The 17,461-nt window shown below is 37.7% G+C and overlaps 1 protein-coding gene across 1 annotated transcript in view; it reads right to left on the bottom strand.

Moving 5' to 3' along the window:
- The window catches only part of LRP1B (LDL receptor related protein 1B), a 669,075-nt gene that overhangs the window by 390,118 nt on the left and 261,496 nt on the right, over nucleotides 1-17,461 (bottom strand). The window contains exon 3 of the mRNA XM_038182072.2: nucleotides 11,645-11,782. Within this exon, the coding sequence (XP_038038000.2) occupies nucleotides 11,645-11,782 (138 nt within the window). The remainder of the gene's footprint in view (nucleotides 1-11,644; nucleotides 11,783-17,461) is intronic.

The following is a 17,461-nucleotide window of genomic DNA, read 5'->3' as shown; positions in this document are numbered from 1 at the left end:
TATCACATCATTGTCTTTCAACAAAGTAAAAAAGCTCAAATTTGCTAAAAGACAACTAAATGTTTTGATAGTTCAGAATTGTGAGCTATTCTCTTTTTAATCTGTGAGTCTATGTCACTTTTGATGATAATGCCTTGATCCCAGATGGAACTGTTCTGCCATAAATATTTTAAAATAGAACATAAAACCTGACTGCACATTTTACTTTGTTTATCAAATAAATCAAGATCTGAATGCTCATTAAGTGATGTTTGTTTTTAATAAATTGCAAGAGTCAATAACAAAAAAAATGCAACTAAAAAATAATGACAAAAGTGATGACACAACCAGTCAGGAACATACACCATTATCCTACAACTACATCGTTTCTCCAGCAGTTTTTTGAATGGTTGCTGAAATTGCCTCAGAATAATACTGAGGCAACATGCCATGGAGGTACCTTATCACCACTTTTAAAATTAATAGACCAGTTGAGATTATTCTTTCCAGTACAGAAGCTTTACCTTAAAAGCAGGGAGAAAAAATCTCTGCAAGGAATAGTTCCTAAATAGGCAGAGTGTGTTCCAGAGTCCCAGAAGAGAGGGCAGAGCAGCCAACAGCTCCTGTCCTTCAGCAGAAGACACTTCCTTTCCTATATATCCCCTCTGACACAAGTACACTGGTCACAGCTCCAGGTTCCCTACCCAGAAAGACCCTCTTGGGGTCAGCAGGGACTCCTATCACCATTATGTTTACCCCACAGGTGTACATAACTGATACAAGGAGTTGCCTTTGCTTCTGCTAAATTCTAGAAGATGCACATCATTAAAAAAGAGAAAAAGTCAATTAAACTAGTGGCAGGTCCTACATCTGCTGCATAATTTTGAAAGAGGCAAGACCATTAGGCAATAAAAAGTACTGTAGACAGCAACAAATTGTGCTGAATTGCCTGCTGGTAATTAAAAAGTGCATTTGTTTAAAAGGCCATATATAGTTCTTAATGAGCTAGGACTCTGACCTTCAACAGCATGGCGAAGAGATGTGTTTGGGGCTTAAATCACTCTAAATGAGTCTTTTATTTTAAAATACAGACATTGCCTCTCTGCCTGATCTGGCTTTGGGAACATGACATCAGCTCTTATAGAACCTCATCTAAGCATGGAAACCAAGCTCCATCCCAAAGGGTCAGAAAAGTGTCACTGTGCATCTGATAAACCTATTTTTGGAATCATAATCTGCCCTGCTGCTAACTCCTCCTCTTTTATACTCTTAGCAGCCTTCACTTCCTTTGAGAAAATGTGAAGCTGACAACAGTCCACTGTTCCTTTAGTCCATCCCAAGTACAAGAAATTAATCTTCCAAGTAGTGTTTTTAACATTTTACAACATTTTAATGAATGATTAAGAATGACTGGATGAACCAAAAATTCTTTTAGAAAGATGTTACATGTAGTTTCAGGAAGTTTCATTTCAGAGAGTACTTTGCTACAACACAATATCCCAGAGCTAAAAAGTTCACAGGGCAGCCAACACAAATATAACATCCTTACCCAAGAGCTCAGATGCACACCAGAAAACATTACTGATCTACACAAAGTGGGAAAAGGTCACATCCTGAACTTCAAACACTACTCATCCTTCTCCAGATCTAGCATTTTCTTAGGGTTTCTTTAAAACTAATCATCCTTTTGCATAACTAAACGGAATACAAGTGTTTCAAGGAATTAATCACACACCATTTTTTGGTTTTGATAGGACCAATCCAGGGGCCCCAAATCAAAGGGTTATTGCCATTAACTCTAGTAGGCTTCAGGTCTGATCCTAACTAAACATTTTTGCTTGTTGCACACTGCTTAATTTTTGTAACAAGTGTCTTCACAAGTGAAAAAGAAAATGAAGAACTTCAGAGCCTTGGAAGCACATTACCTTCAGAGAACAGGAAATAAGATCCGCATTCTCTTTGCATAATATGTGAGGTTAAAAATAATATTAAGAGGAATACATCTCTTCTGCAGTACACCAACAGTATAGATTACATGTGATTCAAATGCAATCATTTTCTATTACATTTATCTAGTGAATACTACTGAAGCATGTATAAGTACCATTTTACATAATCTGTGATTTTTATGAGATTTAGTTTCAGGTGAATTTTGTCTCTCTCTCCAAATTTCAGGGAATGAAAGTTTGCAGTATGTGGTATGGAAGAATGCAGTCCCTTCAACTCAAAATCTGTAAGAACATGATGACAAATCATAAATTTCAACCATTTAAAACATATGTTGTTTACCGTCTTCCATACTGGTAAGACAAGTGTTGTGTGGAGCAACTGTGGTAAAATCTGTGTTGTTTTAAAGGACCAGTATCAACAGAGACACAAAAGAGAAAGTATTCTTATTTATGGAGTCTCCTGGCACACTCTTGTTTTCTTATTTTAGTCAGCGCAGTGGAAACACTTTCCTTCTCTTTGACATGCATATGTCCAAACAGAGGGCACTGACTTGAGATAGGTCTCCTTTACTAGCCTCATGTAAAGGGACTGTACTGAACCTTGTATTGCTTATCTATGTATCTTCCCAGATTTCATTCTTACTTGATTGCTTCCAATGATTCTTCTTCTTACTTGCCATTTACTGCCCATACTTTCCTATGGTATTACTTCTCTTTTTTGTTTCTCCCACAATTTTTGCCTCTTTCTGTTGCATCTCACAATATTTTAATCTGTTCTTTCCACAGATAACTCAAACTATAGCTCTTACTCCTGCCAGTTAAAGACTAAGTTATCCTTTCTTGACTCAGATTTCTGTGGAGAAAAGACCACTGAAATCTTCTAGAGAGGATATAATGAATTCTGCAAATCAGCTTTTTATGCTATGCACATGTTCTTGTTTCTGAGTGGAAGACCAAGAGTTATTTCTCAAAGTGTCAAAGAAAACTTTTCACACCACTGAATGTTATCAATCTCACTTAAGATTGCTGGTGACATCTTGACTTGTTTATCATAATCTAAGAAATGATGGCAACTTTTAACTTTTAAACTAGATTTGTAAATGACTTAGACTCTCTGAATATACAGTTTCCTGAGCTTAAAACTGCAAAATGTAAGAAGTAGGATATGGTATGAAATTAAAATCCTTGTCTAAAAGAAAAATGAACATTTTTCTTTTTTTCTCTCTCTCTCTTTTTTTTTTTTTTTTTCTCCCCTCACCTATAAATTGTATCATGAGAAAAGACAGAATAGCCTAAAGACGTCTTCCGGATGTATTCCCTACTGAACACTTTAAAGGAATGATTAAAAACTAGGCAAAGGAAAAGCCTACCTTCATCAAGTTTTCTGATTTCGTTAGTAAATAACTGACTTGAAAAGGTTCAAACATAGCAATCCCATTTTCCTTGATATAATAGGCTACAGATCTTACAGAACAGGAAGGTGTCTGTAAATACCACACAATGTTTTTTAGCCACTAATAACAGGAAATATGTAAAATAGAAATATGTAGAGGCATACGTGTGCCAGGTGGGACTATATCTACATCAACACCCAGAATTGACCCAAATTGGTTAATAACACACAAATAATAGTTGGGACAGGAGCAACTTAAAGACCAGAACCAACTCTTTGGCATGGAAATTAAAATGAACACTCCCGGAGGTTCAAGTGTTTGATGTAATGAATCTTTAACTGTTTATTCCAGAGAAGAGAGCCATAAGGAGGAAAAGTATCCCCCACGCAGAACATCTTGTAGTTTGCTCGTTTGTTTATTCACCTTGGGAAGATAAGGAGCTGGGAAGTCAAATCCCTGCAGGCAGGAAATGAAAGAACTCGAAACAGAGTCTCATAATTTAGCTTGGCTGAGGACTCCTGGGGCAGAAAACTGACAACTACACTTCTGACAAATTATGTGATGCCAGCCCTTGAATTTGCTCTTTTCTTTCTTCTTTTTCCATCTTCCATTTGATACTATTCTGTAAATTTAGGTTGAATTTATGAATAGCTTCAGGGGGACCAACACCATGTTTTTCAGCAAATGTACCTTTCACTTAATTTTCTTTCTCACTTCAAACATCAGGTTGCTCAATTACTTCAAAATTCTGTTCATATGAGCAATGAATACACAAATAATGTAACTGGAATAAGAGTCCATGGAAATTTAATAGTGATGCCTTTTATTGATGGATGGGTGCCTCAGATCAATTTTTCCTCATCAGATATAATTTTATTATTAGTTAATGTAAGAAATATTAATTGAATTCTTACCCTGCAGGTCTAAATTTAAAAGTTTCTGTATACTATGAAAAAGAAAAATGCTCTAAGAGAAACTGGAAAAAAGTAGCGCTCCTATTAAGATCTCAGTAAGTTTGACCTATATGTTCCCTTCCCTCCCAGTACCAGTGACAACAGAAAATAACTTTGTGTCACCACTCTTCCTGTGCTTCAAAGTTACTAGGGTTTTGTTTGCATTTGGTGTCAGGCCCTGGTATCTCATCATTGAAAACTGTCTCCAATGCCTATCTATGTATGGAACATGCATTTAAGATATACACTATGATGTGAAATAACAGAAGGAAGTTTGTTTGTTTGTTTTTCAATGTGTATATGTCTGACCTCTTGATATCAAGATTGTGCCTACTATCACTACTATCACTATAAAAGTACTTTGAAATTAATTTGTAGAAAAAGCATCTTTCATGTTTTATGTAAGATAATTCCTTAAAGAATGTAATTTAGCTGGAATATAAGGGGAAAAATAATCAGGTAACTAGACACACTAATCAACAGAAAGATAATAAACCATCTTGAATAAAAGTGAAAACGGGATGCTTATAGTGAGAGTTTGAATGTTTGTTTTCTTTTCTCAGTAGAGGGCATCCTCAAAACAGTAACAGCAGGCAACAACAACAGCAGGCAACAATAAATACCATTTAACCTAAATCCCTGGAAAGTAGAACAAAGCTTTTCTCTGATCACTCCATGATCCATTTCTCTGATCACTTAACTATCGTGATCTAATTTAAAATATGAGAAATTAACACATCTACTGCACTTTGCTCATTTTATCAAGCAATCCAATCACAGAAAAAATGAAATATTGGAGTTGCAGTCTTTAATGCCCTGTCTCATACGGAAGAAAGAACTCCACGATTCAAACATTTCAGAACTGCATTTCCTACTGTAAAAATGGTTTCCATGACCCTGGAGAAAGTGTATGCATTTTAAACACTTCTGCTCACTAGGAAAACTAATCAGTAGTTGTATTCACGAAGACGAACATTTGATTTTGCTTAATAAGTAATTTTATCCAACTTTTTCTCTCATGAAAAAACACACAACTTGAAATGGAAATACAGACAAAACATGTTACTCTCTCATTAGGCAGGATCACTACAACACTCTACACAGACTATATTCTACATTATTTAATGATCTATTAGCATATATTATTATCATATATGGCGAAACATTTAAATTCTACGCTTAATTTACTATACAGGCAATGCTGATATCTTAACAACAGTGTTCATATTATCTGGCCTGAAAAATCTCTTTAGCAACAGCCCATAAAAGGTGGGATGAAAACACATCACTCAAACATCTTCCACTGCGCTATCCCCCTGCCAGCCACCTTTAATTTGCTTCGCTGCAATAGGATTTTGTGATAGAAAGTTATTAAATCACCAAGCCCATGACTTCTTTCTCTTGACAGCAGAACAGACTAAATGACCTTGGCTAATTTCAATGAGCCACATCATATTGTATTAAGGAAAAAAGATGAGAAAGACAGTAATATACAAAGAACTGGTATTTGGATGGTAAAATGAGGAGATTTTTTTAAAAAAAAGGGGGGGGGGGGGGGGGGGGGGCTGTAAGATACGCTTTTCCCCAGACAAATGCTCTCAAATGCTCTTATTTACTAGCAGCAAAAATACTTATGATCATCTTATGTCTACATTTTTTTCCCTTTTCTGTCTTATAACCAGTGAAAAAGTAAAAAGTTTAATACAAAATGCAGAGTGGTTGCAGAAGAAATAATTTTGAATGTTACCTGATGGTTTCAGCAGCCCCCCTGGCACATCAGAAGCAATGTGAGATTTCCTGAGGGTACAAGGATTCAGTAACCTGATGTGACACTTTGTACAGCACAGTCTTAGAAGGTGATGAGTGATTTCAAACTTGTCAGAATAAACCAAATGAGTTTACAGAGATTTCTTTTGCTGGTGTGCATAGGAAAAGACTCATGGGAAAATGGTGGGAACATTTACAATTCTAGACTAATTTAGATTTTCTTTGTTCCTTTGAAACATGACTGCATGAGAAAGGAAAAGCAGGGGAAAAAAAGAGGAAGATTAGGATATAAAGGTAGCTCCATAACTTTATACTTTTACTTTTATAATTTCTCATTCTTGAAAGGCCCGAAGATTCCATAAAGTTCTAAAATTTCTATTTTTGCCTCTGGTAAACACTACTTAAAACTTCTTAGTGTTCCAGCTGTAGAAGTGCCAGAGTGAATACATGATTCAGTAATAGCTGCATTAATCTTCATCTTGTAACAATTCATTCAAAAAGCTTAAACAGAAAAATAATGCTCTGATTATAGGTTGCTGCAAACATAACAATTATTTGGCTAAATCTTCTGTATGTGTGTTTTGCAGGTTTTTTTAATACTAAATGATCCAGAGCTTGCTTTTGTGTATTTTATTGACTAGAGATTAAAGCTCAGATCACAATTAACAGAGATCCAAGTAATCCAGAGAGTTGGCAGAATTCTATCAGATCTCAGTTAAGTTCAGTTAAACTGAGTTTTAATTAAAAAAGAAAGTATCTCAAGTAACCTCTGTGATCTCTCCTAGATTTTCTTAATCTTAATTAGCCCATTAAAACGTGTCGGGTTACATCTAGGTAATATATCAAAAACATTTTCAAGTTATTTTCATAAGACAGTCTTTCGAATGTGATGCAGATGCTCCTATGTGCCTAGGCTCGTCTTGTCAGTGGTGTTAGGTAGGCAGACAGGTAGACATGCAGGCAATTACCTTATGAGTGACTCTCAAAATAGCAAGGGCTTTAATGGATGTTGCAGTCTTGCTATTATGATTAATTTCAATATGAGATGGTATAAGCAATCAGTATTTATGATGGGAAAGATACAGTCACATTTTTCCATCAACTCTGACTTTGGAGGGGAGCTGCTGTGACTCAGAGCCCAGAAAAGCAATGCAAGTGCAGGTCACGAGCTCCCCTGAGCCCAGGCCAGAAGCTGTGGCACTTCACAGAGATGGGATACTGGCCAGATACTACTGATAGCTAATCAGCAGAAGTATTTGTAATGAAAGTGCCCTATAAAATCTTCTCACTTCAGGGGTTTAGTGAGAGTGGAGACCTCCAGTGAGTCCCAACAGCATTCTTGATTTTCCCTCCCCAAAGCTGACTTGTCTATCCTCCAACCAAAGAATTATAGAGCATAATGTATGGCGAGGATGTGACAGAAGACCATTTAATGAGACCCCTATGTACTTTACTACTAACGTGTCCATTGGAAAAACTGTACACGTAGACTGTTAAATCTGTTATTTTGTCCTGTCATCCATACCAGATAAACTTGCAGTATTCCCATGACATAGTACAACACTGCCCGCAGAAAAGCAGTGGATACTGCAGTATAACGCATAACAAACTTCATCTTTAAGTCAGAGCAGCAGACTGGACTCTTACCCGAGTGTCTGTTTTTTCTGTCAGTTTTGCTTCTCGGTAATTGTTCACAAAATGTTCTATTTTATGATAAATTGGCATAGAGCCAAAGACTTGCAGAACATTTGTGCTAGCATTTATTATTATTTTTTTGCAGTATTCTTCTAGTATTTTCTGGCTGAAATATCCATAATTTTAGCATAATAATTCCTGCTGCCGTTAATAATAATGTATTTCTTAAGCCAGTTAAGTGAAAAAGGTCATTTCCACATTCTGTAAAAGTTCTTGTTTTCTACAGCTCTAAATCAGAGACAGACTGGAAACTACTTTTGGCATATCTAATTCAATTTTTTGCCAAATATATAAGAAGTATGGATTTATAGAACTGTACAGACCACCTCTGCAGCCCTATTAAAAACTCTTTCTAAGATTCATAGGAATGTGACTGTAATTCTCTAGAAATTATCTTAAGGATATATCTAATCCTTTACCTACTCGAAGCCAAGTTACCCCATCTAATCCTTGATGGATATTTGTCTAAGTTGTTCCTAAAACTTTTGGGGAAATAAATGAGGCATTTTCACCTTCAAAATACCACAAAATCGGTGGCTGGAGCAGGCTGAAGCAACATGGTACCTGCCCTAATGGACCACAGGCAGGCTGCAGCCTAGGCCTGTGTCAGCAATGCCCTCAGTGAGCTCACTGAGCGTGATGCTCTGGCATGAACCATGGGAATCAAAGACTCAGAGCTATAACTGTCCAGCTTGCAGCAGTAATTCGGTGACTCCCCTGTGGCACGAGGTCTTAGCATGTTGCTCGGCTGAGCTTTAAGATTGGCTGAAAACGCAACAGAAATAAAGATGTGACTCTCAAAAGAAACACGAAGAACGGTGCTACCAAAAGAAAAAAAGCTAAACCAACAAGAAAAAGCTCTGAACCAGTCCTCTGCCAGAACAGCTCCAGCCTGGGTCTAGTTTTGGCATCAGTACATTTTATCTAAGCCTTATCCTGCCTCCAAACAGCTGATGGGCACTGACCCTAACTTGGCAAGTCACACCAAGGTGAAATTATCTGGGAAGCCTCAGGACACCAAACAGCCCCAGCCTACAGTTTAAATGAGGGACAAGTATATACTTTGAACTCTTGCTTACACTTTCAGCATCTGTAAAACATTCTTCAATTAGTCAAAAAATAGCTAAGAAATCAAAATGACCAAATACGGATGCTTTATCTCTAATACACACAGTGAGTTTCAGTTCCAGTGAACTAAGCACCCCTTCTCCTCTGAAGGACATTGGAACACATAATGTGAAACAACCATACATAATAAAACATTTTTTATTTCATATTGCCACAACCCCTCCTGAATTTATGCATTACATTCACCAGCAAAAAATGCATACGTGCTTGAACTAAAAGATGATGAGAAAGGAAAGTCATTGTATTTACTACTATTCCCTTGAAATTCCACATACATTACCATTTCACACTGCAGATATGATCATATTTTCACTTGCCCAGGGAAAGGTGCAGGCCTGAATATCTCTCTCAAAGATCATAATGTAATGAATTAACATAAGAATGTTAAATTTAGAGAAAGAAATGGGAATAGTTCCAGTTACTGAATGCTCGTGCTCCATTAGTTCTTGAGCGTTACTGGAAGCCTTCACCCTTGCGGAGCTGTGACCTGATCACTGAGACGTCCCTGCCACGGTCACTTGCCCCATAACACAGAGAGATCAGCAGATCATTGCAGCATAGGTCCATGACCAACTGAGCTGTGTGTAGCTCAATATTTAGAACTGATACTACCACCTTGATCAATCAAATATATCATATGAATAATCTTAGCGAAGGACTAACATAATTTGAATGCCATTTTTGCCACTAATAAGAGGGAAAAGCTAACAATTCAGACAGGTTTCTGGAGCAACTTTGCAGCTTTTGGCCACACAGATGACCTAAACATATCACTTGTATGCTCAGTCCTTAAAAAATACAGCAACAGAATGGCTCAGCAGTCCCCCTAGTCATTGTTCCGATATATATGTACAAAATAGTTAATACTATATTGCATTCATACCAAACATATCATAACAACACATTAGTGGCAGATGTTACCAAACTACATGACCATAATGTAATAATATTGTTTTCTTATTCTTTGGGCTTTGTTGTTAGAAATGTGTCCACTAATATTTTCAAGAACCATCTCTAATAAGCAGGTCAAAATACACAATGGCTACAAAATATTAATGAGTTGTTAACCCCTTCTGACATGAGTTACTGGGAGACAACTTTAAATCCTTCATAATAATATATTTAAAAGGACTTCATCCTATATGTGTTCTGTGACCACATGTTTACTTTTAGTACGTTTAAGTAAATGTTATGGTAATTTATTAGAGTAGGCATTAATTGTACCACTGGGAAGATTTCATATTCATGTATGATAATAAAGAAAGGAGTGGGAATCAGTAACCTTGCAAGGCTGATTTAAGCATAAATTGAAAGGGCATGCACGAAGACAAGTGATTTTATGTCATATTGCATATGAAAACCAAATGTATTTAATTTACAGTAATATAAGATTTTAATTTTGGTCAACTTCTTTTTCCAATTCCACTGTTCTCCTAATTTAAAGAGTTAAAACACAATAATTATTTAGCTTTGGCAGTTTTTATTTTCTTTTGTCATTCAATCCAGATTTACAGAATGCATGAATCATTGAGAAATACACATTTAAATTGTGTTTAATGGATGAATGCTGTTCTTAAAAAAAAAAAAAAAAAAGACTTCAGAAAGCCTCAGGAGAGACCAAGTATTACTTTGGTCAATTTACCTTTTTTTGGATCCTGGAACCAGTGCTAAAGTCAATATGCTGACACAAATTTTGATTTTCTGTAATGCTTGTTGAACAAGCACTACAAAAGTAGAGCCTTCTAGAAAAGAAATGAATCCCATCACTGTGAATAAGAATTGTCATGTATTGTATGACAGCCTGTACCCTCACCAGGTTACATAAAAATAGCTATTTGTAGTTTTGTGAAGTCAGCAGTATTGCACTGATTAATTCCAAGTGGCATTTTTTGTTCCTTATTTAATTTTTTTTATATGGCTTATTTTTGGTGTGGGCTTGGATTTTACTATGACAGTTCTGGAAATCTGTCCAAATGAACCTTTAAATTCTAATTTAACTTTCTGAACTGTACCACTAATTGTATCTTTTACTGTATATTGTCACATTGGATTCTAGCTCAAGACCCAGAATCTGTTCCTGAGTTTCTGTTTTTCAACATAAGTCCTGTTAAGGATCATCAGCAATTATTTGCCTTGCAGTTAAGTCTACTGATTCAAAATAGTTGACATGTTAACGATTGATGGTATCCTAGATTTGAGCTTAAAATGACAGCCCCATAACTGTCCCCAAGGCAGAGCTTAATAAAACTTCTGAGTATTACAGTTGAGGTGTTAAAAAAATTGACCTACACCAATTTCTATTTAGGACTTCTCATTGCCAGAATTAGGTAAGTATACTCCTAAACATTTTGTAATTTAAATAAAATCCTCCCCATAAGCAAGAACTAAATGCAAAATAATGCTTACGGCAAATGCAATGTCTTTTTCAGTGTTGTTTTCATATTCTATTTTGTTTAAATGAATCATAAGAAAAAATAAATTCTGGCAAACATTATGCTGCCCAACTTTTGTTTCCTAATAAAGGGTTTCCTCATCTTTCTCTTGGAATAACCAGTTTCTTCATATGATCTTAATAAAAGTCTGAAACCCCGCATGTACTTTTTATTCTTATTTGCTTCATACAAAAAAAAGTTCTTGAAACATACATTAAAATTAATTTTTGCTTTATATGTATATATATATATTCCTAAGAAGAAAGTTCTAGTTCTCTTTGAACTCAAGAAAATACACAGCAAAAGACTTCAGGTTAAAAGATTTTTTCTTCAGGAAATCTACTCACCCCGACAATGTACTCCTTCATCGTACCCATCTGAACAGTCATAAACACCGTTGCAGAGCTGGGACAAGTGAATGCATTTGTTTGTGCCGATGCAGGAAATATAATTCAGGGTGCACTTGAAATCCACTTCCTCGGGACCTAAAAAAAGACACAGAACATTTCTTACATATACTTTTATACTTCTGTATCTACAACAAGGCAAAAAAAAAAAAAAAAAAAAGTTCTGTATTGCATGCTATTCCCATTTTGATTCTCAGGGCAACACTCCACATATCAGTCCATTCTGATGACTTCTGGCACATTATCATTGCTGTAATTAGGAAAATTAAAATCATCAGGTAATGATTAGTGCAATTAAAAGGAAATCAAGGGGTCAGAGAAGATTACTTCCCAAAATACAGGTGATAAAATACCGTTGTTTTTTTTTCTTCAAGTTAAACTTTTTGGAAGCTAAAATTAAACTTTACAACATTAAAAAATTATCATAGATGTGCAACTGCCTTGTGAATCCCAGGGTAGGGAATTCTACAGTCATAACAATAATAGGTACTTATATTAATATCCACTGTTTTGCTATATAGATAATCTTAGCTATTTATGGAATTACTTATAAATGCTACACGTTTATAGCTGCATTACATCACAGAAACTGTCCCTCCATCCCAGGAGTCTGGAGCCATGCCGTACAAGATGGCAGGGGCGGATAAGGATGCTGTGATTGCTCCCTCGGGGATGCAATCCCCATGCAATCACTCTGTATCCCCTTATCTGTGAAGTGTTAAGGAGAGGGATTTTCAAGGCTCTTGTTTGTTTATCGCTTTGTGAGGGTTTTGAGTGATTAAAAAACAATGAACATTATAATTTCACGTGAGAAGGATTTTGAGATTTTTAACAAATCATTACAGAGCACAAGTAGGTCTGAAGGCTTTAGCTTGTTTAGAGGATGAATCATACATAACTTATGCGCAGTAACTGAGCTACACAGAGACACACAGAGGTGTGGAAGTTTTCAGGAAACAACTTGCAGCACCTTGACTGCTTGTGTCGGAGCCTTGGGTCTGTGCTAAACTGACAGCTTTAAACAGTCCTCAAGGGAAATATCACCTAGGATGCACCGTGCTCAGGTGCAATAAGCTTTCACCTTCTCCAAGGCACTAACTGCAAGACGAAGGACAGAGAACACACAGAAGCTGAGAGCTCTGGGTAAATCTCAGCTTTGGCAGATTTCGCCTCCTGGAGTCAGCAGGCCAAAGTGAAGCTGAGCTCCAGAGGGCATTTAGGATTTTTAAACAACTGCAGAAAGCTCTTAGCACAGCCAATGAAATAAAAATCCTTACTTTAAACAACCGTCCCGATTAGAAGACTGAAGCATTTCACTGCCACCCTGCACGCCAGCAGGCTGCCCAAAATTTGGAGTAGGTGCATCCAGCACCCTTCTCAGGGGTTCCTGGTGTCCCTCCTGCCTGGCTCTGATGGGGTGACACCAATTACATCCCCGATACCCCCATCACTGGCAGACAGAGCACAGTGCACTCATGCTAGGGAAAAATATAAATGAGTGATGTGCACAGGGATGAAAGTATGCTGTCTGGCATGTGTTATTTTTATTATATCTGTATTTTATCATATCCATATCAGGATATGATGACAGTAGGAACAAAATCTGTTGAGAATGAGAGGGCTGTGACCTCCCAGCACTGGCATAGACCAGCAGCAGGCAAGGACGTAAGAGGCAGGGGTGAAGCAGCTCTCTTCGCTTCTTCCCATCTTCCCTTCCTGCTGGGCAGCACGGCCACTGGGTGGGGTCCTGGTTCTTGTCACTGCTGGTTTTGCTTGGACTTTTGGCATTTTACTATTTTCTTCCCCCTGATATAGGACCTATGAAGCATCCCATGTGCAGGAAGCTCACCACTGTGCCTACAATCTCTGGCAGTGCCGGGTGTCCTCCAGGACCGGCCGCACTCTGCAGAGCTTTCAAAGAGCACAGAGAAGTTCAGCACAGTCAAATGCTTGGTGTCAGCTAGGTCAGATAAAACTACAATGCTTAACATGATTCCTATTTCAGTTCCATAAAGATTGAAGGCACTTAAAATTTAACAAAACCAAACTAATTATCTGATCTGTTAGTTACAGCTTGTTTATTCCTTGCATTGGAGCAACTGTGAATAGAGTGTGAGGAGAAAAAAAAATACTTTTTCTACATTTTCTCTACAAATAAAGAACATTCATTAAAAAACAAACAAACAAAAAGGATGCAAACAAACAAAAAAGACTTACATCTGTGAAGTATGGAAGCCATGGTACTTGCATTACTTACGAATAAGCCTAAGATTGCCAGAGTGCTTTCAGCATTCACAGATCATGATCAAACAGAAAATCAAAATCTGTGACCAAAAATAGATAAGCCTGTGTATTTTTCTTCTAAAAATAATGAGTGAAAAGAATGAAAGTCTTAATTAACATTTAAAATCTCAACGGGAAAAACCTGATAAGCATATGTCTAAAGATTTCAGTATTTAATTTTGACATGATGCTTTTTATTTTATACTACAAATTTTCCTGCAGGACACAAATATATTGTGATTTGAAATACAGTATCTAACTTAAAATAAGTAGGTAGGGGGCTTCATAAATTGTAGTTCTTTCAGGGGGAGCAGTCTGCCAGGAGACTGAATCATTACTAACCGTGTTTTGTTTTCAAGAGAGATTTAGTTCATCACTTTAGGAAAACAAGAAGGTTCTGTATAGAAGGGATTAACTTATCAATGTGACTGATTAAGGTAAATTCACATATACTTATTTGTCAAATCGACCTTACACCAGGAGATGACCTCCAGTCCCCCAAAAAAGGGGAAATGTCTGCAAAATGACAGGTCCCAATTATATCATAATGTCAATGAAATAAGATAACATGTCCCAAGGCCTCGGAGCAGCCCAAAACTCCCCGTCTTCACAGAATAAAATCCTGAAGCTGAGCACCAGGCTGCGTGGTGCTATGCCCTCAGTGCAGCACACACTCCTTAGAGTGGATCTGACCCTGCACATCCTGAAACATCCAACGCGAACAGAGATGAGCAGCTCCTTATCTTGTTTACTCCTCTCCCCTTTTCCTTGAGCAGACAGCCACTTCTGGCAGTTTTATCTAGTGAACTTTGGGAGAAGGAATTTAAAAGTGTTCTTCAAAATAATCTCAGTGTATTTTACATCAGCGCGAGAACGCTAAGAACATAAAAGACAGATGGTGTCTTTTCTTCCCTTCAAAAGACACGATAATTCATAGCCTTGCAGGTTGGGGGAAAAATAGTCAAATTGCTGGCTGCAATTATGGCAGTACAGCATCCCAGCACTTCAAACGCTCGCACCACGACACCGCTTGGAGGCAAAGGACTGAAGCCACCTGCTCCTGTAGCTCTGTGCAGCTTTCTGGACTGGCTCGGAAGAGACCGTGCAACTCCTCGGTGGTGTAACTGCGCAAGAGCCTGGGCAGTGGGCACCTCACTGGGGTCAGTCCATGACCCAGGGTGGGTACAAGACAGGATCAGGCCCTGTGAGGGTCCCAGAATTTGACACGGCCCTGGGACAGCCAGGCAGGGTCAGCCAGGCAGCTCTGCTTCTTTCCCCAGATCCTGCAGAAGGCCAGATGTACCTCAGGAGCAGATGGGATGAAAGCAAGCAGACAGGGATTTGTTACAGATCCACATTTCTTTGGCTACTTGGCCAGAATGACCATTTCTGATTTGGTCATCCAGTGTTGAGGCCCACTTCACCTTCACAGCCTGTGAAGCATGGAAAAACCCAACACTGTGTTTTTGCCATACCTGTGTCATACACAGTAAACGCAGCTCGTGTCCCTTCAGTGTAACTGCCCTTCCTTCAGCAGGGGTTGAGAAGAGCTAGTAGAGTCCTTGGGATGCCTGCCACATCCAACACAATCTGCTTTCCCCGAATTAGCAGAGACATTTCACCATGCACTTTTGACATGGTATCTGTCTTGAGTTCATGCTCATTTATAACCACATCTGCACCTGTGTTGCTTCAGGCTATACTAAATTTCCAACTAGAGGATGCAACTGAGAACACGCAAGCTGATTATTTCCACTAGGTTTTGTTATCACAAGCAAGGTGCAAGTGGTTTTCATCAGCCAAAATTATGGATGAACATTATTTCATTATGTACATTTCCTTCTAGAAACATTCTTCCAAATTTAATTTATCATTCTGCGCTAACTTTACAGAGGAGTTACAAAGTATGAATAAAAGATATTTGCAAAGATTGTAGAGATGGCCAGACAAAAGGAAGCACATCATGGCGTTCAATGAAAATTCAAGGTCCACAAAAATTTATTAAATTATAGTCAAAAACACACCCTCACTTCTTGCAAACTCATATAGAGATGCTCATATATGACAGCTGTTACCAAAAGGAAAACAAAATAAATAAATAAAATAAAAAATACATCAAGGCTGCTAGTTCTGAATTTATTTTTTCACTTTTGTCTTTCTCAGTATGGTTTTCGCAAAGTGTTTTTTGTTGTTTTTTTTTTTTATTCAGCATCTCAGATAAGTAGCTAGGCAGTAGCTTACACTTTTAAATAACAGACTAGGTAGACAAATGTAGCACATCCCTTTAAAATACATTTAATTTACAGGAAATCCAGCAATTTTCTAGCAGCTCTAATCCTGAGCTGCCCTCAGTCACAAGAAATAAGTATTCTGACCTGTGCGTTGTCTTCAAAATTGACATTTGTGCTGTACATCAGGGATGAACAGATCCATCCTGCTCTCCTAAGGGTCTTCCTGGAGTCGGATGCCCCAGCAGTGAGCAGTTACCCAGAACAAAGCCTATTCCATGGGTTTGGCAGCCCTTGAATTCAGCTCTGTCTGCATGTGCAGGTGGGAGCCCCACAGAAGGCATTTTGTATTTGTGTCCACCTCAAGCACCAATCTGTCCGAGGACAGAATCTGACCCAAAGACAAAATTGATATTTGTGATGCAAATACCTGACCAAAACATGTCTTTTTCTGTTCTGACTGCAGCACATGTTCCTCTAGGGAAGGTTCATTGTAACAGCTACCTACGCCTTCTCTGCAGTATTGATGAATGAAGTTGATTAATGACTGCAATTAAGCCAAAATGGCCCAAAGTTTAAGAAACGATAATCCGCACAACTTTTTGGATCCCTCTAGATAAATATAGGCTTAAATGAAAATACTCCACTATGGCACGATACAGTTCGTGGTTTGTTCAACACGCTCTGCAGGGTGTCGGACCCATTTCTCCCCTGAAGCATTTCTGTGGCGCTGCTGGTGTGCCATTTCTGCTGGGGATTCTGCGTGCAGTATAGGATTTTTAAGACCAAAGAACTGATTTAGGGGATTGAACTCAATGATCTTTCAAGGTCCCTTCTGATCCTTAACTTCCTGTGATTAAGAAAATTAAGATTCACTCATTAGCTCTTGCCAACATGAAACAGCCGTGCAGTCAAAGTAATATGAAATGTGTGACATAGTTTAAAAAGCGTGAGAACTCATCTGCACCGTGTTTTTGGTTTGGTTTAGTTTAGATTGGTTTTGGTCATATCACTGACAATAACCAGGGTTTTTAGAAGTGCTTAACTTTTATAAATCCTGATATTACATCTTAAATAAACATGATGTTTCTGTGCCTTCCAGGACAAGATATATCTTAAAAACATTTAGGGTTTAGGGCTAAATTATGGACATTAAGAAGAGGTTGCATTGTAGGAAAACAAGAGATTAATGTGAACACAAGTCTATGTCTTCTTAATTTCATTATTAATGTATCACAATTATTTT

This window comes from Anas platyrhynchos, chromosome 7 (assembly GCF_047663525.1).
Source record: "Anas platyrhynchos isolate ZD024472 breed Pekin duck chromosome 7, IASCAAS_PekinDuck_T2T, whole genome shotgun sequence".
Lineage (NCBI taxonomy): Eukaryota > Metazoa > Chordata > Aves > Anseriformes > Anatidae > Anas > Anas platyrhynchos.
The sequence above is the reverse complement of the archived record's forward strand: the minus strand, read 5'-3'. Positions and strand labels throughout refer to the sequence as shown.